Source organism: Amphiprion ocellaris, chromosome 12 (assembly GCF_022539595.1).
Source record: "Amphiprion ocellaris isolate individual 3 ecotype Okinawa chromosome 12, ASM2253959v1, whole genome shotgun sequence".
Taxonomy (NCBI): Eukaryota; Metazoa; Chordata; class Actinopteri; family Pomacentridae; genus Amphiprion; species Amphiprion ocellaris.
This window is the reverse complement of record NC_072777.1, coordinates 36,662,392-36,688,851: the sequence shown is the minus strand read 5'-3', so window position 1 is coordinate 36,688,851 and position 26,460 is coordinate 36,662,392. Positions and strand designations below refer to the sequence as shown.

Sequence of the window (26,460 nt, the reverse complement as noted above, 5' to 3'; positions counted from 1 at the left end):
TAACCCTAACCCTACTAATCCTAAACCTACTAACCCTAACCCTACTAACACTACTAACTTTAATCCTACTAACCCTACTAACCCTAACCCGAGTAACTCTAACCCTGCTAACACTACTAACCCTAACCCTACTAATCCTACTAACCCTAACCCACTGAGGTCAAAGGAAAGTGTTTCATAACATTCATAGAACATCATTTCCTGATAATCCAACAACAGCCAGGGTGTGGCGTTAAAAACCTGTGAGCTGGTTCCTCAGAAGAGGAGTGCTAGTTCTGGAAAGTCTTACCACCACAAATGTCTGCACCCTTAGAGGCAACTTTAAGTTTACTGCAAAGTAAATTCCCTCAAACATAAGCGATGATCTGCCCTGTGCCTTCTCACCACACAGAGACCTCCAGTCCGTCCGCTAGATGCTAAACAACAGCAATAATACAAACAAAAAAAATCATCACACTTAAACATTTCTGCTACGCAGTCAACCATAGTATCAGCATCTGTCAAGGATCAGATCACTGAACTGGCCCGACAGGTGTGTGAGTCAGACGAAGTCTTCCAGGAAGTTTACAGGTGAACTTTCTGCCTTCAGTCTGTGAATATTAGTAAGGTACATGTGGAGCAGTGCAGTGAAATGATCTCACCTGGCTGACAGGTTCAGAGGCCAGAAGACAATAAGAGGTAAATTAAGCTTTATTAGCATCTATTAATATTTGAACTGACATTACCTAAGTGCGTTTTTTTCTGTGCACTCAGACTGGCTGTAGAGGAAAATGCTGCTCAACAACAAAGATGATCTTTACTGACACACATTTAAACAGGTAAACAGCAGAAAATGTTGGCTTGATTTAATAATATAACAATATGATATGCTAAAAATAATGCACTTTTCAAATCAGGAAAAAACAACAGATTTGGATGCAAGAGGGTGACACTGAAGAACAACAGATTATGTTACAATATGTTAAATTTGTCAGATTGTTGTGGTTTTCCATAACTTAAGAGTGGTTAAAAAAAATCAACTGATTTGATGTATGATATATATATTCATAAGCACATGTTTGAAAAAAATCTAATTCAGACCCATCTAAGACTTTGTAAGAATCCATGAATACCCCAAAATGATATGGATTTTATAAAAACTTGAAATAAATTTCAAACAATGATTTACTTTATTTTCAGTGATTTCTAGGAACCAGAGTATCATTGCATTATAAATTAAACATTTACAGAATTGTAATTAATGTGGCACTTAAGAACATTGGTTTCATAAATGGTTTCTCTGTCATCCAGCAGTTTTTTTAAAAAAGAAATTGATTTCTTACAGAGCAACAGCAAAAGTATTCACACGAGGAAATGAGAATCCTGGCAGAGCGACAGATAAGGAACATGACGGGAGAACTGTTTAAAGTATTTGACCTGTGATTAATATCTAATATTTATTTACATTTTGTTTGCTGGAAGTTTTCAATCCTTTGAAATGAAATTGATGATAAAGATAAAGAGCAAAGGTGTAGAAATGAATGTCTCGTTCTTGGATGACCTTCTTAGACTTCTGTTTGTGTTAATTTGATGACCTCACTTATTCCCTAATGTCATTAAGTTATAGTTTATAATAAATAGTGTTACAACGAGGGGTGAACCCGAGCAGAAAGCACACAGACGAGTGGTTGGAACAGGAAATGGAGTAGGTTTATTTGAACGGGTATACAGGACCAACTAAGGAGGCAGGCAGAGAACTAACTAAATTTATGACTGTCGGGGAATTAACTAACTGGAACTCGCTAACGGGGTGGCCGGCCTGGGAGGCGTCCTCCGTTGTGTGTGTGTCGGCGGCGGAGAGAGGACTGGAGCGTCTCGTTCCAGAGGGACAGGCAGGAATTTTTGTGGTCAGAGTGGCACAGTTGGCAGGGGGGTCCAGGGGCAGGAGGGGAGGATCCGGAGGGTTTGGTGGGGAATCCAGAGGTTTAACTGGGCTGGCAGGGTGGCATAACTGGGCCAGGGGAATGCAGTAGCAGAGTTTACTATCTGGCAGGGTGTGGAGCGTGACACCGGTTTTGATGGTAGTTGATGGATCACAGGTGTGCTGCGTCACAGCTGGCCGGAGTTCTGTAGATGACACTGATTAATAATGTGATGCTGCTGTGGAGAGCAGCACAGCAAGATTCATGTGAGAGGACAGAGAGAGAACTGAAAGAGAGGAAAACAGAGGGAATTAACAGAAAGGAGGGAGAGAGGGAGAATAAGGGAGATCAGGTGGGGGCTGATACAGGGACCAGGGAGGGGACCCTGAAAAAATAGTAAGATATGCTGCTAACTACACACAGTAAAGGGAGCAATATAGATGCAGCTGAAGTGAGAACTTCATGGCTGAGACAGAGTAAGTGGATAGTGCATGAATTCCTCCACAAACTTTAGTTTCTTTGACTAATAGTCTGATGCCCTCAGCTGATTAATAACAGGTATTCTATCGGTTGGATCAGGGATCTACATTAATCCCTGAACTCCAGTTTCCAGGTGTGCTTTTTGCTCACTGTGGGTGCATTTGTCAATGAAAGTCCTGCATGGAAACAGCACAACCATGACTAGACGTAGAGAGAACATTAACATCAAACACGTCCTCTGTGAAATATAACAGTTATAATGCTATAAATCTTCACAAAAGAAAAAAACTAAAATTGAATTTTTGTGACAATTTTTTTTAATTAAAAAAAAAAAAATGGAATCCCCTCATAAATTTTCCCCATGTTGCTCTACATATTATAATAATTTTACTACTTTCAGTTTTCATGTGTTTCCACATTTGTTGTATTTATTTATCTGCTCTCTGAAAGCACAGCTTGGAATTCAGGAGAAAAGCCCTGAATGTTCGCCAGGTTAGTCGTAGCTGAGTCACTAATTGTTTTGTCCATAAGCAGGAGAGCAGAAGTTCTGTGTTTGTACAGAATCTGGGATGTAGCAAATAATTTATCTTTTGGCAAATTCCTAAATAAGACATGTAGAAAAAAGTGATTGAGATTAAATACCACATTTTAAACTCAGGTTTGGATCAGAACATGCCACAGGTTCTGTAAGTATATTGAGGTATTATTGAGGTTTTATATATTGAGGTTTCAGAGGGTTAACAGATCCCACTGTGACCAGGAATAATTTGGAGATAATTTAGGATGTAAAGGTTTTGTAAATAAAAACTGTCAAACAGTATCTTCTTTTTTAACAATAGCCTGTTTTGTAGATCCATCCCAAAAAATAAGTCTTCAATTCTTAAGAGCAGGTTTGACAAAATAGGTGTATCATTCATAAGTCTCTCATTGATAAACACCTAAAAATGCATTCCAGTGCTTCATGGTAACATATTTAGTTAATTTTTTCATGAAAATAGTTCCTTTCTGCCATAAAATACCTTTCTTTCTTTCATTTAACTCTACACTGTTGCTTTTTCTCGAATGTGGAAATCTATGAGCTCTTCTCAAACACTATAAAGCTACTCTCTTCTAAACAATGAAAAGTTGTAAAACTGAAATAATTCAGTACACTAATAAACATTTAAACTGGGAAATCAGTTCTGAAGAAGAAACAGAAAGCCCCATCCTGTAAGCTGACAAGACTGGATCCTTACACTGATATATGAAACTCCAAAAGTCTAAAAGCTGTTGCTTATTTCAGTCAAGATGTGTCTTCTACTACAAAAAGCACCATAATAGCACGCTGAAGAGGTAAATAATTAGATTTCCACCAGAGGGGATCTTAAAAGAAACCCGCAAGACACAGCAGCTGTTGGAAGCTTACAGTGCCTCAACCTTCTCGTGTAAAGATGTGTATAATGTTCTACTGGGGATATAAGCGTACGTCTGGTAGCACTCAAACCGGTTCTATCAGTTTTCTGTCATTTAAAGAGAATCTGGCACAGAGATTAACACAGTTCAGTCACTACATACAAAGGCTGAATCTATGTCACGGAGCTACTATAGGACATTTTAAAATTATATAAAATCCATCATTGATTGTGTGTGAGCAAATTAAAGTCATCACTTATTAACAGCTGTTAAACTCCCCTTTATATTTGCACCATGAGTTTCCATCCGTTATGGAGGGTAGTCGGGCTGAATCTGTTATACTGGGAAATATGCTCACACATAGCTAAAAAAATGTGCGTATTGAAAATGTTCTACACCTCTTTAAGTTACAAATAATGATTGTCATTACCCAAATAATTCAATTTTAATTTTTAATTTTATTTATTTATTCATTTGGACAGCACATATTAATGAATATACAATCTCATAGTAGTTTACACCAGGTTACAGTAAATGCACCGGATTTATCACAAGGCTAATTTACATCCGTTGTCCTACACATAAAAGAAGAAAATAAAAAATTAATTTAAAAAAACAGTGTTACATTCATATAAAAAAAAAACATAGTAAAACAAAGACAAGGACAATTAATACTGACAGGGTTAAAGCTGCCCTAACGTGCTACTATTTTAGAAAAGTGTTTTTCAGGCTGAGCTTGTCATAAAGTGCAAATAGTTAAAGAATTTGTTTAAAAAATACCTGATTTTAAAGTGCCTGAATTCCTCCATGTTCACGTTTGATTGTCAATCAGCCAAGTCTTATACTGTCTCTTAAAACTGAAAAAGTGGAGCTTTCTCTGATTGTTGGAGGTAAAATATTCCAGTTTCTGCAGCCTTTAATAGATAAGGCATTCTGTGCAAAGGCACACTTTCTACATTTTACTTCAGTCACCCCTTGTGGCCGACGTCGTACTACCAATGCTATTTTGCTTTTTGATGAAATGCCCCAGGGGTGGTGGGGCTGTCCCATTCATAGACTTATAGATTTAACAAGCACTTTTAATTTGATTTGAAGCTCTCAAAGCATAGAAATCGATGTTTCTTTAAGATTGCACATTCAGTGTTCTACTTGTTCTTAAAGTCACCTTGATGTGAGGTTTGAAATCTGTAACTTCCTTTTAATGTAGTTGACATTTTTACCCATTCATTCTCTTGTATTTGTGTATGTTTGTCATTTCTTATGGATTTATTTTAATGTTTTGTTCACTTGCAGTTGCGTAAAGTATTGAGTCCCATTCACCTTTTACACTCTTTACAGTGATGTAAGTTTAACTGCTAATGAATGAAATTTATGGGTTTTTTTTCTTTTCTCACACCTTCATTCAGACTTTGTTGAGCCTCTTGAGCAACAGCTACAACTTTGTCTTTTGAGTACATCTCTCCAGTCCTTGCACATGTGGATTTGAGCAGGTTGTCTCATTCTTCTTGGCAAACCCTGGCAAGCCAGATTAAATGGAAAGTGTCTTCAGGCCTCTATAGAAATGTTCTGTGGGGTTTAAGTCTGGGTTTTGGTTTGGGCTCAGTCCTAGATTTGTAATGAAGCTACTCCTTCATTGTTGTGGCTAGACCGTATGTTTTGGTACATTGTTGTGAACCTTCACTTGAGCCTTGGATGGATAATGGATGGATGGATGGATAAATAATGGATGGATGGATGATGGATGGATGGATGATGGGTGGATAATGGATGGATGGATGAATAATGGATGGATGGATGGATGGATAATGGATGGATGGATGAATAATGGATGTTGCTAGGTGCAACCATACAAGGTCCTCCCAAGCTCTCCCAACAGTTCAAACTAAAGTGTTTATCTGGTATTAACTAAAATAGATTGTGGCATTGCTGTACCTGAAGCTATCAATAGTTGTGAACATATTAGAGGTCCCCCAAGTGTCTCTGGGCTCCAGAGCCAAGCTCTGTTTCATTTGGCTTTACAGGTATGCAGCTTCACTGATTGAATTCAGGTGTGTTTTTGTCGTTTGAAATTCCAAAAATACTTTGGCTCACTGTTGATGTGTTGAATGAATAACCTTCACAGATGTTATGTCATTAAAATGGCCACACGTCAGTAATTACATGTTTGCAAAACACTAATCAGGAAGTCCGTGCAATTTTTTTTGTTAACTTCCAAGCTAGATTCAAAACCAAGACTGAGCACCAGCACAACTTCAACTCCTTGGAGTTTCCATGCGATCTTGAAGATAATCGACAGTTGACATGTACAGTATATAAATGGTCTCATCAAATTAATTTATACAGTTCATTTAATGATGTTTAATAAAGAGAAACTATTGTGTTTTGTGTTTTCTCTCTAGTCAGGATGGCATTACCAAAGACAGTAGGATACATGGTTGTTCTTCTGGTTATATGCACCAGTCTGGAGAATCAGGACTACAGAAAGTCTCTGAATGTCTTCTTTCAAGTAAGAACACTGATGCTTACTAACAGCAGAGGTTGTAGTGCTACACCATGAGATGCTGAGACTGATTTAGCTTCATGACTAAGCATATTGTATAGAATACTGTGCACTTTTCTTGTTCATAAATATTTACTTAGTTATTGTTCTATGTAGACAAACTACAGTTGAACTGAATCTGATGATTCTTTCAGGAATCACTGAGTTCAAAAACATCCTCCATTCATGCCAGAGAAAAACGACAAAGTGAGTCACATTCTATTAACATTAACAGAATTTATCACAGCAAAGAATATTGACTTTTGGTGTCTGAATCTGCCTTATTATTGCCACTCAAGTGTGGACTGTTTCAACTCCAGCCTCCTTAAATTCCATGGATTATGAGGTCCAGGCTGTTATAAGGATCTCAGACGTGGAGAATATCCGACTGATTCTGGCCACGCTCACGTTTCCTTTACAGATCGACAACTCCACAGAAATTACAAACACTGAGACCACAACAGGTACAACGTCCTTCATTTGGCTGTTCTTTTGCTCCCCAAAGCTTCAGAATCTTTATTCAACCAGCAAACATGTCGTTCGTCCTTGGTGTTGTGTGCTGCTGCTTCTTCCCATAGTGTGTTCAGTACATACGACTGGATACCAGTGCACGTGTGAGGAGAGCTTTGCTTGGTCGTATAACAGCTGCATTAACCATGAGGCCTGTGATGCCATCGTTGGTGACACATGTGGATGCATTAATGGCCTCCCAGCAGACGGCCAGTACTGCCAGTCAAACACCAGTACAGGTAGGCCTCCGGACCATCACACAATACATCATTTTATCACACACTGATAGTAGTATATTAATCCAAGTGATGCATTTGAGGTACTTAGACTGTACTTTTTTATACATTTACTTCACTACATTTATCTCACTGCTGGTTACTAATGGATATTTAAAAGGCCTACAGTGTGAATACTAAGTACAAGTCATTGTCATAAAAAAAGAGTAAGATTAGCTCTGGAGACAACTTTTACTGTTGAACAGATTTTGATGACAATACCAATGTGCTTTAACTTGCATAAGATTTAGAATGCAAGATTGTAATATTACTGGAATAACATGAGGCCAAAGTGATTCTTACAATTCTTTTTTTAGTAAATGAGCTGAAGAAGATGATTCATAATTTATTTCTCAGTCATTAGGCTTTACATTTACGTATTTACAGTCATTTGAATTGTAGGGCTAGTAGATGGAGCTATGCATGCATCAAACCCACTGTTTCATTGCATTGTGAAAATACCTGATGCTTCCTCATTTCTTTAGTTTTAATAAAATGTCACAAGCCCTCATCACTCTTTTCTTCCCTGACTCATGAAACAAGGAAGCCCAGGCAAAAAAAATGAATGAAGCTAGGGTCAGATAGCTGGTCTCAGCACCTGCCCAAAGAAAAACAATGTGTTGCAATGCAGACAGGTGGCATCTGGCATCATCTAACAGGGAAACCTGTTTTTTTGTTGTGTGTTTTTTAGAAGTGCCAATTTTGATCAAAAAGATTGCAGCTGTTCTGCTTCATGTCCTACAAGTCGTACATTGGTATGAAAAAAAGGCTCTCTTTTGCATGAATGGAGTGAAATAGACTTTTTAAATGTTAAATTTTATTACCAACAAAGGGACATTAATTACAAAGTCTCTATTATGTTTCAATGGAAAACACTGACTGTGTAGAACTGAGACAGTTGTGAAGTTCTGGTAATATCTACTGTAGAAAAACACCATCTTTGATCTGAAAGTAAACACAGGATGTTTGGTTCAAAGCATATAATTTTTATATTGACCGAAAAAGTTATGTGGACAGTTTGTGGGCTTGTTAGAACAACACAATGGACATCATTTTGTCTGCATACAGAGAAAGGTCTTGACTGAAAAGATTATACCTGTTCTGCTTCATGACAAAAATGCTGTTTTGCTTTGCACATGACAAGCATTTTAAGAGTTGCCAATCTAAAAGCCCTGCTGTTTTTTTTCATTTCATTTTCATAGTGACAACCCCATCAACTACAACACCAAACGGTATGACACCTGAAACTGTAAAACCTAAACACCTACAAAGCTCCTCTTACATCTGTTATAACACTATAACTGTCTTATTTGCCTTCTGAAACACTAATTTTAAGCACAAGCAACTAAAGTTTTAAAAATAGTGTGAAGGAGATCAGTGCAGAATTGGATTGCAAATGTACTAACAGGATAGAGACATTATGGACAAACTGGATGCCGGTGGTTAACATTTTCATGTGAACATTGTATTGCATGATTGTGACAGGTTTGTGTGATGTATTTTCACCTGTCACCTGCCACAGACCCAGTGGACTTGGAAATAGTCATTGACGTGTGCATCCCAGTTTACATTGTGCCGTCAAATTTCATTGATATATTCAGGCAAACTCTGAGAAGTTTCTCCTTTCCCCAAAACCTTTCGGAGTCACTACAACTAACAACCATAAATTTCACCACAGGTAAGAACCTTTATCTTTATTTGTTTTTGTACCTGGTTGTTGTATTTAAGGCTGTTTTTAATTAATGAATGATGTGTAAACTGTCGCTTGGAAATTTGTAAAGGGTGCTATCCAAACTCAACTGGAGAACTGCAGTGTCGATGTGAGGAAGAGTTTGCTTGGCCGTGGGACAAGTGTGACACCTACAGGCCATGCAGTAACACTACCACACAGACCTGTGGTTGCATTAATGGGCTTCCCTCTGACGGAACCTTCTGTGAACCAATTATAAGTAAGCATTGCTGTTTTGTAGCTGTTGAAATAAAAATATTACGAGCTACTCTTAGTATCGCTCCCCAGATGCCACTCCATGTCCACCACCAATTTCTGTACAAAAAACATTTTGCTGTGTTTTGGATGGAGGCAAAAACCCCCAAAATACCTAAAATAGTTTTAATTGGTGCTAACTGTTGTGGATTTATTTTATTTGCAGTTTTATCAACAACAACACCAGTGATGAACACAACAACACCAGTGATCAACACAACAACACCAGTGATGAACACAGCAACACCAGTGATGAACACAACAACACCAGTGATGAACACAACACCAATGATCAACACAACACCAGTGATGAACACAGCAACACCAGTGATCAACACAACAACACCAGTGATGAACACAGCAACACCGGTGATCAACACAACAACACCAGTGATCAACACAACAACACCGGTGATAAACACAACAACACCAGTGATCAACACAACAACACCAATGATCAACACAACAACACCAGTGATGAACACAACAACACCAGTGATGAACACAACAACACCAATGATCAACACAACAACACCAGTGATGAACACAGCAACACCAGTGATGAACACAACACCAATGATCAACACAACAACACCAGTGATGAACACAGCAACACCAGTGATCAACACAACAACACCAGTGATCAACACAACAACACCGGTGATAAACACAACAACACCAATGATCAACACAACAACACCAGTGATGAACACAGCAACACCAATGATCAACACAACAACACCAGTGATGAACACAACACCAGTGATGAACACAACAACACCAGTGATGAACACAACACCACCAATGATCAACACAACACCAGTGATGAACACAACACCAATGATCAACACAACAACACCAGTGATGAACACAACAACACCAATGATCAACACAACAACACCAGTGATGAACACAACAACACCAATGATCAACACAACAACACCAGTGATGAACACAACAACACCAGTGATCAACACAACAACACCAGTGATGAACACAGCAACACCAATGATCAACACAACACCAGTGATGACAACAACAGCAGCGACAACAACAGTGCCAGTGACGACAACAACAGCAAATGTTCCAGTTCAAGAGGAAAACTTGACCCTTACCATAAACATTGATTTCAGTCCTGCATACAGTGATATGAGCAATTCAGTTTACCAAAGCATTGATAATGCTGTAAGTTTTATGCATCTTCTGTGTCTGGAATAGAGTTGTTTCACAGTGTTGATCCACTAGATAGTTATGGTATTTAATAATCCTGGTTTGCTAATGTCACTGTCTCAAACAGATTCAAACACAGTCCAGGGCACACATCCCAAATCTATGTTCAGCACGGATAATTGGCTTAAGGTAAGTCCAGTTTTATTCTTTTGTCTTTTAGTATTAAATCGGGTTTGGAGATTAAGTGGGAATATAAAATTTAGCTAATTTTCAGGACTTGGACTATACCTCAGGACCACATTGCTAGTATACCCTGCACTCTTGTTTCTTCTCATTGCCGTGCCATGATAATTACATTTTTGGCTTGTCTTAGGGTTTCCACCATCTTTGAATGTTCCCAGGCTTTACAGTTTCCACAGAGCTCTGACTACTGGGCAAACAATCAAAGCTAATATTAGCCACATCAGTTGCAAATGGATTTTCCTATTCTTGTGTCAACACTGGCATCAGTAATAAAGTTCTTCTGATGCTGGGAGTGCAGTAAGACTTGTAAACTTGTAAAGCTAGCTGGCTATCTGGTTGTGGTGGGGATTGAGGAGAGGACAGAACTGAGCATCTTTATATCTTAACTACTTTTACTTTACACCTCCAAATTTATTACAAACACAAGACTATATAAGACTTGATTTCCACACTATGGGACCTCTCTGTGCAGCCTAGCATCCTCACAGAGCAGCTAGCATAGCTTCAGAATCTTAGCCCTGTTTGTGGATTTAGTGTGTATTAAGTACGGCGTTGATGCATTTTCATTCTTTTTTCTCCAAGTTCGTAGGAATTTAAAGTTTGGGTACTAACCTTACATTGTGTAGAATGCTTTTTTAATAGATGGGTAATGATGATTGACAACAAATTTCCAGAGCAGGTCCTAAATGAACAACATTATATCTGTTGGTGGTTGGATTTTCACTGAGATTCAATTCTGTACTGCAGGAGTGGAAGCACCATCGCTGCTTATGCTGTCAGTGCTCCATCTATTGAAAAAAATCAAACTGACGCACTAAAAACTGGCATATTTAAAGAGCTGGTAGCAGAATACCCTATGATATTTGACAGTAAGTCAGGCTTATACAGTTGCAGTTTATTTTAATGTCACATTTGCAACATTTGTCAGGTCAGAAGTATCTGATCTTTGTATACAGATTATTGTATAATAACTGGCTAAACGTTGTGTCTGCTTTATTTAAAGGTGAGACACCCTTACAGTTTAATCCAACTGACGTATTTTTAGAGCAGAGTGTGACTGTGACATGTGGCCCTCCACCAGAAGATCTCAGTTTTGGTACCAGCTGGACTGCAGAATGGAGACGTAACAGTGTGCTCATCAATGAAGATACAGAACACAGCTTTTCAATTCAGGATGGAGCAGCAACATTAACTGTGCCCAGATTTTTTATTACTGATAATGGTAAGAAATACATGGAGTGTAATGTAGACAGTGGTGACATTCCTAAATCACAAACAGATGAAAGTAATCTAACAGTAAGTGAAAAGAAGAAAGTAGTGCAAAGGAGTGTTTTCTTGGTGCATTAACTTATGCAAATTCAAAACAGTGCATAAACCAACACTGTCACTGCATCCATCATTTAGCTTGACACACAATTACTAAAAAAAAGAATGTGTCTGACTGCAGTACAGCAAATTAGCCTTTGTTCAAGACCGTACCCAAAAAAATTAAATCTGCAGGTTGAAATATATCAATGTATACTGCCATATAAATAATGTTGTCACTGGTAAAGGCACCAATAGACTGCTTTCACTATGGCCTGCCATTCATGAATACATTCTAGTATTCTTCAGACTGTTGTGTTACCATGAGGTAAAACAGCAGTCAGATATGAACCTAACACCTACAGGGAGTTGAGAAAAGTCGTCGAGGAAATATAAATTCTCTTGGTTTTAGTCTTTGCTAAGGAGTAGAGCACAAAGTAGACAAACTGCAGTGTGGCATACATCCCAAGAGCAGACTTTGCACAGCGAAACTATTTTAACTCACCGTCACCAGTAAGCAAACTCTGGGGTTAAAGAATAAATTGAAAACTGAAGCCAATTCAAAAATACCAACAACTGCAGTTCCTTGAAAGGCCACTTGAGGCTGGTTCCAAAAGCAAATCAATGCCCATAGACTCCCATGTTAAAATGCCCATCTCTACTGCAGAAATAAACATTCCTACAGCCTTGTACAAAAAATAGTTTTGGTCTCTCTAATTTGCACATTCATGACAACAATACATGTGATGAACTTTTATTTAACTCACCTGTTCAAAATTTATTAAGTTTTAAAATTATGCAGGTAATTAAAGTCCTGTCCGCCTCAGCTTAACCCTTTTAAAACCACAGGGATCACTGGTAACACTGCGGCGCATGTGTATTTCCAATTACTGTAACTTCTCACTACTTCGTGCAATTTTAATCATTCAGACTGCCCCTGAAAGCTGTGAAATGGGGCTTTCTGGTGCTATTATGGTAATGATTGAGTGCCGTGTGGGGAAAGGAAGGAAATGAGTGGAAATGAGGAAATTAGTATTATAGTGCTAAAAGGGTTAACTCAGCTTTATTTCTCTGCTTATTGTTGTATTATCTTGGAGTTCAGAGTGAGACTAAAATCAATGGGTGACGTCACCGAGGCTCCATCGATTTTTATATACAGACAGGTATTGTCACAGACTTATTATCCTGTAGCATTACACTCACAGGTAACACTGCTATTAGCTCAGCAGCTCAGTGCATGACGTCTTCATCTAAAAGACCACAGAAGGCCACAGAAACAATTAGAATGTGATGATTGTTGGAAATAAGTAGTGGTTGAGCTATTAACCTTAAGGGAAATAATCCATACCTCTACATATTGTCAGCAGTGGCATTAAAGGCAACAGCATCTAGTGAGATGTGGGATTTTCAGTTACATTGATATGCTATTAGATGTGATGCAGCTCAGACACTAATTTGCTAGCTACACAGCAAACGTGCTGTGAGTCAGTGTAAATGTCTGCCTACAGAATGCCTACATTACTATTTTCAAATGAGGGGTTTAACATGAAACTCCCTATTAGGGCTGCACATGTATCAGAAGTTTGTCGGTCAAATTGGATGAGGCTACTTGCCATTAGATAATGTCAGGACATCAGATGCATTTGTGAGAATGCGCTAAGCACCAGTGTCTTTTACTCTAAATTAAGCTCTTTAAGCCATTTTTTATTGCACTTAAAACAACATGTAAGAGATTACACATAAACAAAATATACCAATCTGCAGTGTTGGGGGGTGGGGGGGCGTGGGGGGTAGCGATCAATGTAACATTACTTTATTTCCTTTCTGTTAGGGCAGTGAACACCATAAATAACACCTGGAAAACTTAGACTGAAACGTAGGCCTATTTAGACAATTTGTGACCGGCTACTGGAACTGAATCACTCTGACCAGCATGCATTTACTTACAGTTGCTGGGAATTTTTCCTCTTACACACTAGTTGCTCACTTGCCACAAAATAAAAGTGACCCACAAAGCCACAATCCTGAAAGGATTACAGCATCACTTCACCTCAGGCTTAACCCTGAGCACTCCCAAAATTGTGACATGGATAAATCAATGTTTGACTTGAAGAATCTGAGAAAAATGACAGATCTTCAACTGATACCTGATCACCTTTGGTTTCAGGACTCTATGAATGTCAGCTGAAACGGGCAGATAATTCAATTTTCCGACAAAGGTCCAATGGAGTCTTCAGTCACAAAGATGCACCACAGATCCAAGTGAACCCGGTGAGACAAAATGTGAAGTGTGGGACTGGAAATGTGACACTGCGGTGCTCTGTCAACAGTCCCTACGAGGTTGAGCTTCTGGAAGAGGGTAATGTGATCACAGCTCAGTTTCCAGTTCCTGCTGATTGTACAAACCAGGACACCAGGAAGTTCACCTGTCGAACGAAAACCAATCCTGTATTTGAAAAAGAAATTATACTGGAGCTTTCTGCAGAAGGTGAGTACTCATCCAAACTTTACAGAGTATTTAAAACAATTAAAGTCAAGATATGTTTTCATGTAATTACTTTAAGTACTGATCTCAAAACCTTCTTCTTTCTCTCCAGAATTTGTATGTTCACATCCGGAATTTGGTAATGGAACTGTAGGTTTCAAAGCTGTAGCACAGTGCAAAAACAGCGAGGTGGGAGAAAAGACAGCAGTTTGTATGGCGAATGGTGATTTTGAAGATCGACAAAACAACTGTGTTCTTCAACACATCCAGGATCTGCACGAGCAGTCTGAGGTGAGCTACTTCTCCAGCTCTTTCAAGGAAACTAGATGTCTGCATCTCATTCAGTTTTCAGACCTAGAAACTGTAGTCCATGAATCAAGTCAGTCACTGGGCTTTTTCAAGTGATATTTTCAAAATCAAGCATTTTGTTTGTTTTTCTATTTGGGAGGTTTTTTTCTTTTTTTTCCTTTTCCAGATTTCTGCCTACTGCAGCTTTAAGTAAACACTTCAGCACTTCATTGAAAACTTTTGTTTTTGAACACCTTTTGTTATGTAATTTTCCAAGAGTGCCGAATGATTGGCCAGAGCCTATCAATCACGGACCTTTTAGGAAAGTGTCTGTCTTTGTTTGTAGTTTAGGTGAATTCAAGGAAGAAAGTTAACCATGATTGTATTTCTTTTTTGTTTTTGTTTTTTTGTTCTACAGACTGTAGCATAAAGATAATCTAAAAATACTACAAGTTGCTTGAAATTGGTATGGTAAAATGTATTATTTTTCTTTCTTCAAATACAGTTTTTGAACAACAATTCACTGCCAGCATTCTTGGACGAGCTCAGCAATGTCACTGTCATCAACGCTACAGAAATTATTGAATCTCCCGCCTCCATTACTGCCATTGTTGACATCCTCAACAATTTAGCCACCACATCTTCATTAACAAATATCACAATAAGTAGGACTTCAATGGAGGTATGTGAATTATTCTGCTGTGCTTTACAAATTCTGAACATTACATGTTCTCAGACCAAATATATTATTTTCTTTACATTTAGGATGTCCTGTTGACTGTGGGTGTTCTCACCACAGCAATGGAATCATGGGACTTTATAAATGGCAATGACACCAGAAACAGCTCATCAATGAGAAGTAACAGTCCCCCACCTGAAAGTGTCAGTTCAATATTATTGCAGTCTTTGGAGACGATAACACGGCGCCTTACCAATGACACGTTCAACATTGAGACACCTTCCATTCTGTTGAACAAAACTACCTTCAACAACACTTTTAATGCTGACTTTAACTCGTCAGTGGAGATAAACATAACAGAGCCTGATGGAGGAAATACATCAATCACAGTGTTAACCTTTGAGTCAATGGACAACGTACTTCCTGCAAGAGACGAAGCCAACTCATCTCTCAACATTATCAATGGCAGAGTTGTACTTGTTCAGTCAAGTACCAACACCAGTAACATTTCTTTCACGTTTGACATTAGAAACAATAGCTTGGTGGATCCAAAGTGTGTTTTCTGGAATTTCAGCCTCTTCAGCGGTCTCGGAGGGTGGGACGATGAGGGCTGCATGTTGGTACCCAACAACGACAATGAAACTGTCACCTGCAACTGCAACCACTTGACCTCGTTCTCCATCCTGATGTCTCCCTACAGTCGAGATGACCCTGGATTGGCCATTGTAACCTACATTGGAGTTGGAATATCCATGGTATCCTTGGTCATATGTCTCATCATTGAAGCAGTCGTTTGGAGAAAAATAAGAAAGAACAACACATCCTACTTACGTCATGTCTCCATTGTTAACATTGCAGTATCCCTCCTTACCGCAAACATTTGGTTTATCATTGGGGCAGCCATTTCTGATGCAGAGGAGAAAAACCCACCAGCTTGCTCTGCAGCTACCTTTTTTGTCCATTTTTTCTACCTAGCCCTGTTCTTCTGGATGTTAGCCTCAGCTTTGCTGTTGCTCTACCGTGCAGTCAGTGTATTTGAAGGGGGGTTGTCTAAAAGATCCATGTTGGCTCTTGGATTCTGCCTAGGCTATGGGGCACCTCTCATCATTGCAACCATAACCATAGCTGTTACTGCAGCCAAAGGAACATACATTCAAGATACTGGGGTCTGCTGGCTCAACTGGGAACCGTCCAGGACTCTACTAGCATTTGTGATCCCTGCACTGTTAATAGTGGTGATAAACTTCATGATCCTACTTGTGGTGATGTACAAAATGTTGAGGAGAAGGGTTGCAGGGGACGCTACACAAGCAGGTGAGAAGCATGTTCTTGTGGTGATCGCCAGGAGTTTGGCTGTGCTCACACCATTTTTTGGATTAACTTGGAGTCTGGGAGTCGGAACTCTGGTTGACCCAAACAACACTGCAATCCATTATTCATTTGCATTCTTCAACTCACTGCAGGTACAAATTCAATTCATATATTTATACTAATATTTATATTATGCTGCACTACTTACTAAGGTTTAATGCATTCTAAATGGTTAGTTTGCCTTATGTCATTGAATTCCCCTTAGCTGACATTTCTCTGTGTGTCTTCATAAAGGGTTTCTTCATATTGGTGTTTGGAACACTTCTGGACAAAAAGGTACATGGTGTTTTTTCTGTTTGTTTTTTAACTGTAATCTTTCTTCTCAATGCCAAGTCTAATCTAGAACACCAGAACCTCTCTTCAGACATCTCCAAGTTGCCATAGGCTGTTGACAGATTAAAAACTTCAAAATACAGAGATACACCTGGAACCTTACCATTAGTCATTCGGCACAGGCTTTAATGGAACAAACGTTCATTTACAGTCCCTTAAAAGTCCTACACTCTGGTATTAACTAAGGGAAAACCCACTGTGAACTCAGATCTTTAATAATATCTAGCTAATGACTGAATGATTATAGTGGAAATACACTGTTTATTTTACAAAGTGATCTACCAAGATTCCCGTCTATATTTTCAATTAATTGGTGGACTCGTTACAGAGCAGTTAAGTGGCCATCGACATTTAGTGCAGTGAGAGCACCTCATGCTATTCCATGCACAGAAGCAAGTTGTTCCAATGTTCTAATTCATTTGTACAGTTTGATGACTTAATTTCTACATTCTGAGTCATTCATGCCCACATATTAGTTAGTTTCTCCAGGGTTAGAAACCAACTAATATAGATTGATTTGAGGCACAAAATTAATCATGTTCCCACATTTGGATTTATCAGATTATTATTTATCAGATATTAGATTTTGACTAATGTATTCCCAAATTTTTATTCATTCATACTTACATTTTGATTAATTAACTTTTGCGTTGTGATTTTGAGGACATTTCACCACTTGTTTAAGAGGTTACCTCAGTTATGACTGACTAATGAGGACTTGAAGCTATTTATTCTCACCCACAAATCATATGGCTAAAGTGGAACAGCCATCTCCAAGCAAAGGAGGGGATTTATAACACCACTTGTCAGGTCCTGATAAAGCAATTATTTACATTCCCAACCAGATAGTTTTACAACCAGTAACACCTTGAGTCATCCTTGACCTTGTCTGTCCTACTAGATGCAGGATTCCATTGGTTGTCTTTTAATCTCCATCTTTATCTGCATGCTACCATTTTCAAAATCCACCTCTACTGAAAAGAAGAACTTCCAGGCTAACAACAGAGTATTATTAAAGATTTGCAAAGAATTTGGACTGTGCTGTAAACTAGCCCTACTAGTTTTCAGTTGGTGGACTGTCAGTTTTAATGACATTGGTCACCTCTCTATATGCAAATGTTCTACCCCAACAATTCAACACAGCAATATTGTTCGGGAACATCAAAGCTGAATCCTTCACTTAGTGCCCAAAATGACTTTGGTTGGTTTACAGAAATACAAACAAGCCACTTTTTGTGCACAATATAAGTATATGCTGTATGTACAGTAAGAAATCATAACAGACCAACCCACAACCTCAAAGCGTGAAATGAATTCCACCTGTTACTCTGATGAAGTCTGAAAGGTAATCACAGATTCCAACTTTCTAGATCAATAACTCGTAAGGGAAATGTTAAAACACGAACAATACCTTTTTCCAACTGTGGTAAGGCAAACAAGGAGCTGCTGCTTAATTTTCCAAACGTTCCCCACTTCAAGCACGACAATCAGCAATGGTTTCAAAACCAAATGTGAGACAAATGTACAGAAATCACCAAATGCAACACTGAAAAGAGACAAATAAAATAGTACTTCATTCACCAAAATCATTTCTCACATCAGTGGTGTCATGTTGGTAATATTGAAATACTTTGGAAACCAAAGCTGTCACACCTTTCATTTTACCACATCATTGCTAAAAGTTTTCACCTTTGAACTTCACCATATCTTGAAAACACACTTGATGAAGTTTTATAGCAGTGCTCTGGTTTCTTCATTTACTTTTCAGGTGCAGTCAGAAATAGCAATAAAGCCACAAAGGTCCAGAAGTGGGACAAGGGTAAGAAGTGCTTTCTCAATCATGTGATCTTTTACTAGCAGCTCACTGGTTGGTTTATAAATGTTGGTTTTCCTTTTGGTCTTGTTTCAGAGCACCAGTGGTGGGAACTCATCAAGTGGACTGGGGTTTTTGTGGAAATGGAGACAAGGAAGAGGTAAAGGAGTCACAGTTCATGTTTGTTTTAGGTGTGCTAGTGATTAGCAATTTTTGATTCCACTTGCAGTCAACTATTGGATGGATTCCTGTGAAATGTTGACACTATCCTCATTCGCTTTGTGAAAATCTTGTTTTAAACATTATAAGCACAAAGCTCTGCAAAGCTCCGTTTTGTCTGTTTAGCACAGTATCTGCTGCTTTGTTTTGCCACTGCCTGATTTGTTTTGTTGCTGGTTTTTCAGATGGGTACAACATGTCATCTGATGCATCCAGTGAAAATCACTCTTTATCCAACACTTGATAATCTGTGCAATCAGCACTGGACAATCACAATGACTATTAACCAAGGAAAGAGCTGGGTTTGACGTTTGAAAAAATTAACAATTTATTAATTCTGTATTCCTCTGAAAGTTATATTTGTTTTACACATTCTTACAACAACAGTATATAAAGACGTACTAGCAAAATATGCACTGCATAATGTTTGTTCGATGCATAGTATTGAATGTAATGTTTTTTAAGATATCTGATGTGAAAGTAAATAGCTTTTTGCACTTTGTAACATTTGTGTTTGTGTGTGTTTGCACAGGCTGTGATAAAATATACTGAGAGGTTTCATTTACACTCTCTGTCTTGCATTTAGCATTCGTTACACGAGTCTGAAGTAAGAAAAGACAACAAAAATATAGCAGTTGGCTCTTGTTTTAGTTAACTTTCCACATCAAATCAGTTGAACAGGGCAAGACTGCAGGACACAAATCAGCAGTCAGAATGACAGCTTGGCCTGGACAGTCCTCAAAATAGTTCTAGAAGGTTAGCTGAGGAGCAGGAATTTCCCTACTTTTTTGATAAGTAGCATGTGCTGTTTGTGTTAGCACAGTTATTGAAGATGTCAGGTCAGTGGTGAAATTTATTTAAGCTTCACACACAATACACTCAATGCATGTTGTTTGTTATTTGACAATTCTACAATTCCATTTAGCAGATGCTTTTATCCAAGGTGACGTACATCTGAGAGTAGAAACAACATGAGGTACCTCACTGGACAACCCAGACAGGGGTGTTAGTCCCTGAGCTATCCAGCTGTTACCCATTTGTTGCCATAATATATGTGATATAAAGTATTTTCATGTAGTTTTAACATGTCTACATTTTGTCTGTAATGACTAGTGTATGATAAACCTTCAGTATGTTTTCTATCCATAAGTATGTCTTGAATATGTTGAACAAAATATGTATGAGTTCTTGAAAATTTGTGCTGACTATGTACTACATATTACAATTAAAGCCTTTTAAAATCCATCTAACCTTGTGTGATGGTTCTTTGGCGTGTTCCTTAGCATCTTCTAAATGTTTCTACATGTAAGAATAGAGAAGAGGCTCAGTGGCAATATTTCAAATTTTTCAAATTTCATTTTGAAAAACAGATATTCCTCCACGGCGCAGTTCTCTTGCTGTCTGCACCAATTTGTCTTTCAGGAGTCTCATATACTTTGCTGCAGTCATTTTACCCTTTTCCTTTACAAGTCTGCTGCCAAGGAGCATTCTGACATCATGATGATACCACCACTGTGCTTCATCATGATGCTGCCACCACCATGCTTCAAGGTGGGGATGTTGTGGTTGTGATTATGTAGAGTGTTTGGTGTCTGGCCAACAAAGCACCTGGTCTGATGGCCAAAAAGTTCAGATTTGATCTCACCAGATTAAAGAACCTTCTTTAAATTGACTTCAGACTCTCCCACCTGCCTTTCCACTGACTTATGCTTTTCAATAACCTTTTTTCACACAGTTTCTTAGAGTGCTGTTTTGTTATAACTAGTGATGTTACACTCGAGCCAGTTTGCTCGACACAGTGCCGAGCTTTTGAAGCGGAAGTGTTCCGAGACAGTGTTTCGATCCCTGCTTCTGCATGCCCAACAATCACGTGACTACCGAGAGCGAGGCCTCGTTACGTCACAGCGTGTGTTGCGGTGCTCATAGACTGTATATGGCGGTGCTTCGCAGGAATTATGAAGGGGTTGGACATTTCAGTCTGTCCAGGTCTAAAACTGGGTCTGATTCACTCCTCAGACTGTAGGTTTTTGAGAGGAGATTAAGCTAGTACATTTGCCATCTGGAAAGAAGTCAGACAGTGAACACATTTAGGTAGAATTAAGTTTAGATAGATTTAGTTACATTTCATACACTAAATAACATTCATAGATAAATACACATAGATTCACACATACACAACACATATTCATTCATTCATAGAAACACACTACACATATAGTAGAATAGGTTATAGATAGGTACATAGAGAGAGTAGTTTGAGTGGTTGAAAGTGTGTTGAGAGTTGTGAGAGTGAAAGGTGTCTATCTGAGCCCTACCTCTCCAGAGGAGAAGAACTGTATCCAAACCTCTTCAGGATGGCCCAAAAATATCTCCACATGCCAGCAACATCTGTGCCATGTGAGCGGATCTTCTCCAAAGCTGTAGAGGTAGTCAGCCACAAAAGAAACAGACAGAAACCATGCACTCCCTGGTTTACTCTCCATTTATACTGACACAATGGCAAAGTTGCAGAAGCACTACCATTCACCTCCACATCCCATAATACCAGAGTCCCACACAAAGTAGCATATATATATATATATATATATATATATATATATATATATATATATATAAATAAAAACAACACATATACATGCATGCAAACAAACATATATAACGTTTTAAAACGTTTATTGCAAGTACAAAGCAGTGTGAGACCAGCAGTCCTGAGGCTTTTTCAGTTTTCTCCACTTAGATGCAGTTCTGACACAGAGCCAGCAGGTGTCGCTCTTCTGGTTGTGTCAAATGCTTCGAAGCAGCGAGTCATTCTGGAAGCAGTTGTGTCAAAGTGGTTCATTGCTTCATGAAGCTTCGATTTCACCATCACTAGTTATAACCAGGAGTACAGGAGTAACTTTGCCAAAACCATGTCAGACTCCGTAGTTTTCTCTGGACCCCTGCCTGATCTGACAAGCGATGATATGTTTAGCCGTATGGCATCGTTTCGCCGCTGGTCGTCTACGTGGTGTACTGCAAACGACGTTGGCTTTATAGACAATTGGAGCTCTTTCTGGGGAAAACCTGGTCTGATTAGGAGAGACGGCATCCATCCCAGTTTGGCTGGTGCAGCTCTCATTTCTAGAAATATGGCTGATTTTATTAGAACTCCTAAAGCATGACAACCCAGAGTTCAGACCAGGATGCAGAGTTGTAGTCTTCCACACCTCTCTGCAGTTTCCTCTCAGCTGTCAACCTCTAGGAATTCAGTTAGCTTTATCGAGACTGTGTCTGTCCCCCGACCACCAAAATTCAATAAATTAAGCAAATCAAAAATAAACAAAAGACATAGTAACCATAAAAATCTAATTAAAATTAATACCACTATTTCAACTGAGCAAAGAAACAGGACAATTAAATGTGGTCTGTTAAATATTAGATCTCTCTCGTCTAAATCTCTGTTAGTAAATGATTTGATAACCGATCACCAGATTGATTTGTTCTGTTTGACTGAAACCTGGTTGCAGCAGGAAGAATATGTTAGTCTAAATAAAGCAACTCCTACTAGTCATACTAACTGTGATGTTCCTCGAATCACGGGCCGAGGAGGAGGAGTGGCAGCAATTTACCTCTCTAGCTTAAAAATGAACCAGAGACCTAAACCTAGTTACAGTTCATTTGAAAATCTTACTCTCAGTGTCTCTCATCCAGATTTAAAAGCTCAGAAACCAGTTTTATTTGTTGTTGTATATCGTCCTCCTGCTCCTTCCTCTGAGTTTTTATCTCAATTCTCAGACTTTTTATCTGATTTAGTGCTCAGCTCAGATAAAGTCATTATTGTGGGTGACTTTAACATTCATGTTGACGTGGACAGTGACAGCCTTACGACTGCTTTTAATTCAATATTAGACTCAATTGGTTTTTCTCAACATGTAAATAAACCAACTCATAGTTTTAATCACACCCTTGACCTCGTTCTGACTTATGGCATAGAAATCAAACAGTTAACAGTATTTCCCCAGAACCCTCTTCTTTCTGACCATTTTATGATAACATTTCAATTTACAACAATAGATTGTATAGGAGTTAAGAATAAATATCATTACAGTAGATGTCTGTCTCACAATTCGGTGACTAAATTTAAGGAAATAATACCCTCTCTATTTAGTCCAGCACCACTTACTGATATAATGGAAGGGAAATATTATAATTTTACCCCCACAGAAGTGGATTATATTGTTAATAATGCTGCAGCCTCACTGCGTACAACACTTGATAGTGTTGCACCTGTAAAAAAGAAAGTTCTATCTCAGAGAGGACCTGCTCCTTGGTAGAATTCCCAGCTGTGGACTTTAAAGCAGGCGTCCCGAAAGCTGGAAAGGAAGTGGTATTCCACTAATTTAGAGGAAGTTTATGTAGCTTGGAAAAATAGTCTAGTAATTTATAAAAAAGCTCTTGGTAATGCCAGGACAACATATTATTCATCTTTAATAGAGGAAAACAAGAACAACCGCAGGTTTCTCTTCAGCACTGTAGCCAGGCTGACAAAGAGTCAGAGCTCTGTTCAACCTTGTATTCCTTTAGCTTTGAGCAGTAACGACTTCATGAGCTTCTTTACAAATAAAATTATTACGATTAGAGAAAAAATTACTCTGGCCCTTCCTGCAAATGTCACAGATGTATCATGGAGTATAGATGCTTTAGAATTGGCTGTAAGACCAGATGGATATTTAGAATTTTTCACCCCCATATATCTCTCTGAACTAATTTCAAAAGTTTCTACATCCAAACCATCCACGTCTTTTAGATCCTATCCCAACTAGACTGTTCAAGGAGGCTTTACCTTTAATTAATTCCTCAATGTTAGATCTGATTAATCTCTCTCTAGTAACAGGTTATGTACCACAGGCTTTTAAGGTTGCCGTAATCAAACCTTTACTTAAAAAGCCCACTCTAGATCCAGATGTTTTAGCCAACTATAGACCAATTTCCAACCTCCCATTTCTCTCCAAAATTCTGGAAAGAACAGTTGCAAATCAATTATGTGAACATTTACAAAGGAATAGCTTGTTTGAAGAGTTTCAGTCAGGCTTCAGAGTGCATCATAGCACAGAAACAGCTCTGGTGAAAGTTACTAATGACCTTCTCATAGCGTCAGATAATGGACTGGTCTCTATACTTATTTTATTGGACCTTAGTGCAGCATTCGATACAATCGACCACAAACTTTTATTACAGCGACTAGACCATTCTATTGGCATTAAAGGGACAGCACTGGACTGGTTTAAATCCTACTTATCAGACAGGTTCCAGTTTGTGCATGTCAACAATGAGTCTTCTGAGCATACTAGGGTTAATCATGGAGTTCCTCAGGGCTCTGTCTTAGGACCAATACTGTTGACATTATACATGCTTCCCTTAGGCAATATTATTAGGAAGCACTGTATTAATTTCCATTGTTATGCTGAGGACACTCAATTGTATTTATCTATGAAGCCAGATGAAACTAATCAGCTAGCTAGACTGCAAGATTGTCTTAAGGGCATAAAGACCTGGATGACCTATAATTTCTCACTACTAAATTCAGACCAGACTGAAGTCATTGTATTTGGCCCCAAACATCTTAGAAAACTGCTTTCAAAGCATATAGTTACTCTGGATGGCATTACATTGGCCTCCAGTACTACTGTGAGGAACCTCGGAGTTATCTTTGACCAGGACATGTCCTTTAACTCACACATGAAACAAATCTGTAGGACTTCCTTTTTCCACCTGAGAAATATTGTGAAAATCACGAACATCCTGTCTCAGTGATGCAGAAAAACTAGTCCATGCATTTGTTACTTCTAGGCTTGACTACTGTAATTCCTCATTATCAGGTTGTCCCAATAGCTCTCTGAAACATCTACAGCTGATCCAAAATGCTGCAGCCAGAGTACTGACGGGAGTTAGCAAGAGAGATCATATTTCTCCTTTACTGGTTTCTCTTCATTGGCTTCCTGTTAAATCTAGAATAGAATTTTGCTGACTTACACTATATTGCCAAAAGTATTCACTCACCCATCCAAATAATGAGAATCAGGTGTTCCAATCACCTCCATGGCCACAGGTGTATAAAATCAAGCACCTAGGCTGCAGACTGCTTTTACAAACATTTGTGAAAGAATGACTCACTCTCAGGAGCTCAGTGAATTCCAGCGTGGAACTGTGATAGGATGCCACCTGTGCAACAAATCCAGTCGTGACATTTCCTCGCTCCTAAATATTCCACAGTCAACTGTCAGCTGTATTATAAGAAAGTGGAAGTGTGTAGGAACGACAGCAACTCTGCCACCAAGTGGTAGGACACGTAAACTGATGGAGCGGGGTCAGCGGATGCTGAGGAGCATAGTGCCAAGAGGTGGCCAACTTTCTGCAGAGTCAATCGCTACAGACCTTCAAACTTCATGTGGCCTTCAGATTAGCTCCAGAACAGTGCTTCAGCAGAGAGCTTCATGGAATGGGTTTCCATGGCCGAGTAGCTGCATCCAAGCCATACATCACCAAGTGCAATGCAAAGCGTGGGATGCAGTGGTGTAAAGCAGCCACCACTGGACTCTAGAGCAGTGGAGACGCCTTCTCTGGAGTGACCAATCACGCTTCTCCATCTGGCAATCTGATGGACCAGTCTGGGTTTGGAGGTTGCCAGGAGAACCATACTTGTGGGACTGCATTGTGCCAAGTGTAAAGTTTGGTGGAGGGGGGATTATGGTGTGGGCTTGTTTTTCAGGAGCTGGGCTTGGACCCTTAGTTCCAGTGAAAGGAACTCTGAATGCTTCAGCATACCAAGACATTTTGGACAATTCCATGCTCCCAACTTTGTGGGAAGAGTTTGGAGCTGGTCCTTCCTCTTCCAACATGACTGTGCACCAGTGCACAAAGCAAGGTCCATAAAGACATGGATGACAGAGTCTGGTGTGGATGAACTTGACTGGCCTGCACAGAGTCCTGACCTCAACCCCATAGAACACCTTTGGGATGAATTAGAGTGGAGACTGAGAGCCAGACCTTCTGGTCCAACATCAGTGTGTGACCTCACAAATGTGCTTCTGGAAGAATGGTCAAAAATTCCCATAAACACACTCCTAAACCTTGTGGACAGCCTTCCCAGAAGAGCTGAAGCTGTTCTAGCTGCAAAGGGTGGACCCACGTCATATTGAACCCTATGGATTAGGAACGGGATGTCACTTACGTTCATATGCCAGTCAAGGCAGGTGAGCGAATACTTTTGGCAATGCAGTGTGTAAAGCTCTTAACAACCAATCTCCATCATATCTTAAAGACCTGATAGTACCATATTATCCTAGCAGAACTCTTCGCTCTCAGACTGCAGGCTTACTTGGAGAAGTGACCTGTAACTTCTCTCTAAAAGTAGAATGGGAGGCAGAGCCTTCAGTTATCAGCTCCTCTCCTGTGGAACCAGCTCCCAGTTTGGGTTCTGGAGGCGGACACCCT

At 39.1% G+C, this 26,460-nt stretch overlaps 1 protein-coding gene across 5 annotated transcripts; it reads left to right on the top strand.

Annotated features, from left to right (window-relative positions):
- Positions 1-580: 580 nt before the first annotated feature.
- Positions 581-20,232, top strand: LOC111567863 (adhesion G protein-coupled receptor F5-like). 5 transcript variants are annotated; one of them, XM_055016276.1, is made up of 22 exons: positions 581-678; positions 754-818; positions 5,994-6,076; positions 6,173-6,279; positions 6,468-6,519; positions 6,612-6,776; positions 6,891-7,061; positions 8,300-8,329; positions 8,620-8,775; positions 8,879-9,046; positions 9,248-9,450; positions 10,379-10,440; positions 11,242-11,363; positions 11,498-11,716; positions 13,967-14,287; positions 14,397-14,575; positions 15,078-15,254; positions 15,338-16,714; positions 16,857-16,898; positions 18,724-18,774; positions 18,865-18,928; positions 19,173-20,232. In XM_055016276.1, the coding sequence occupies exons 2-22, from the start codon at positions 790-792 to the stop codon at positions 19,229-19,231; spliced, it is 3,837 nt and encodes a 1,278-aa protein (XP_054872251.1). In that variant the 5' UTR covers positions 581-678; positions 754-789; the 3' UTR covers positions 19,232-20,232. The 5 variants fall into 5 exon arrangements, with proteins under 5 accessions (XP_054872251.1, XP_054872247.1, XP_054872248.1 ...); XM_055016272.1 differs by having other exon boundaries at positions 9,248-10,266; XM_055016273.1 differs by having other exon boundaries at positions 582-678; positions 6,633-6,776; positions 9,248-10,266.
- Positions 20,233-26,460: the final 6,228 nt, after the last annotated feature.

Coding starts and splice junctions, on each gene's coding strand:
- LOC111567863 (XM_055016272.1), top strand. CDS start 790: ATGATCTTTACTGACACACATTTAAACAG. Junction 14,288..14,396: donor ACTGGAGCTTTCTGCAGAAG/GTGAGTACTCAT, acceptor CTTTCTCTCCAG/AATTTGTATGTTCACATCCG. Junction 18,929..19,172: donor GAAATGGAGACAAGGAAGAG/GTAAAGGAGTCA, acceptor CTGGTTTTTCAG/ATGGGTACAACATGTCATCT.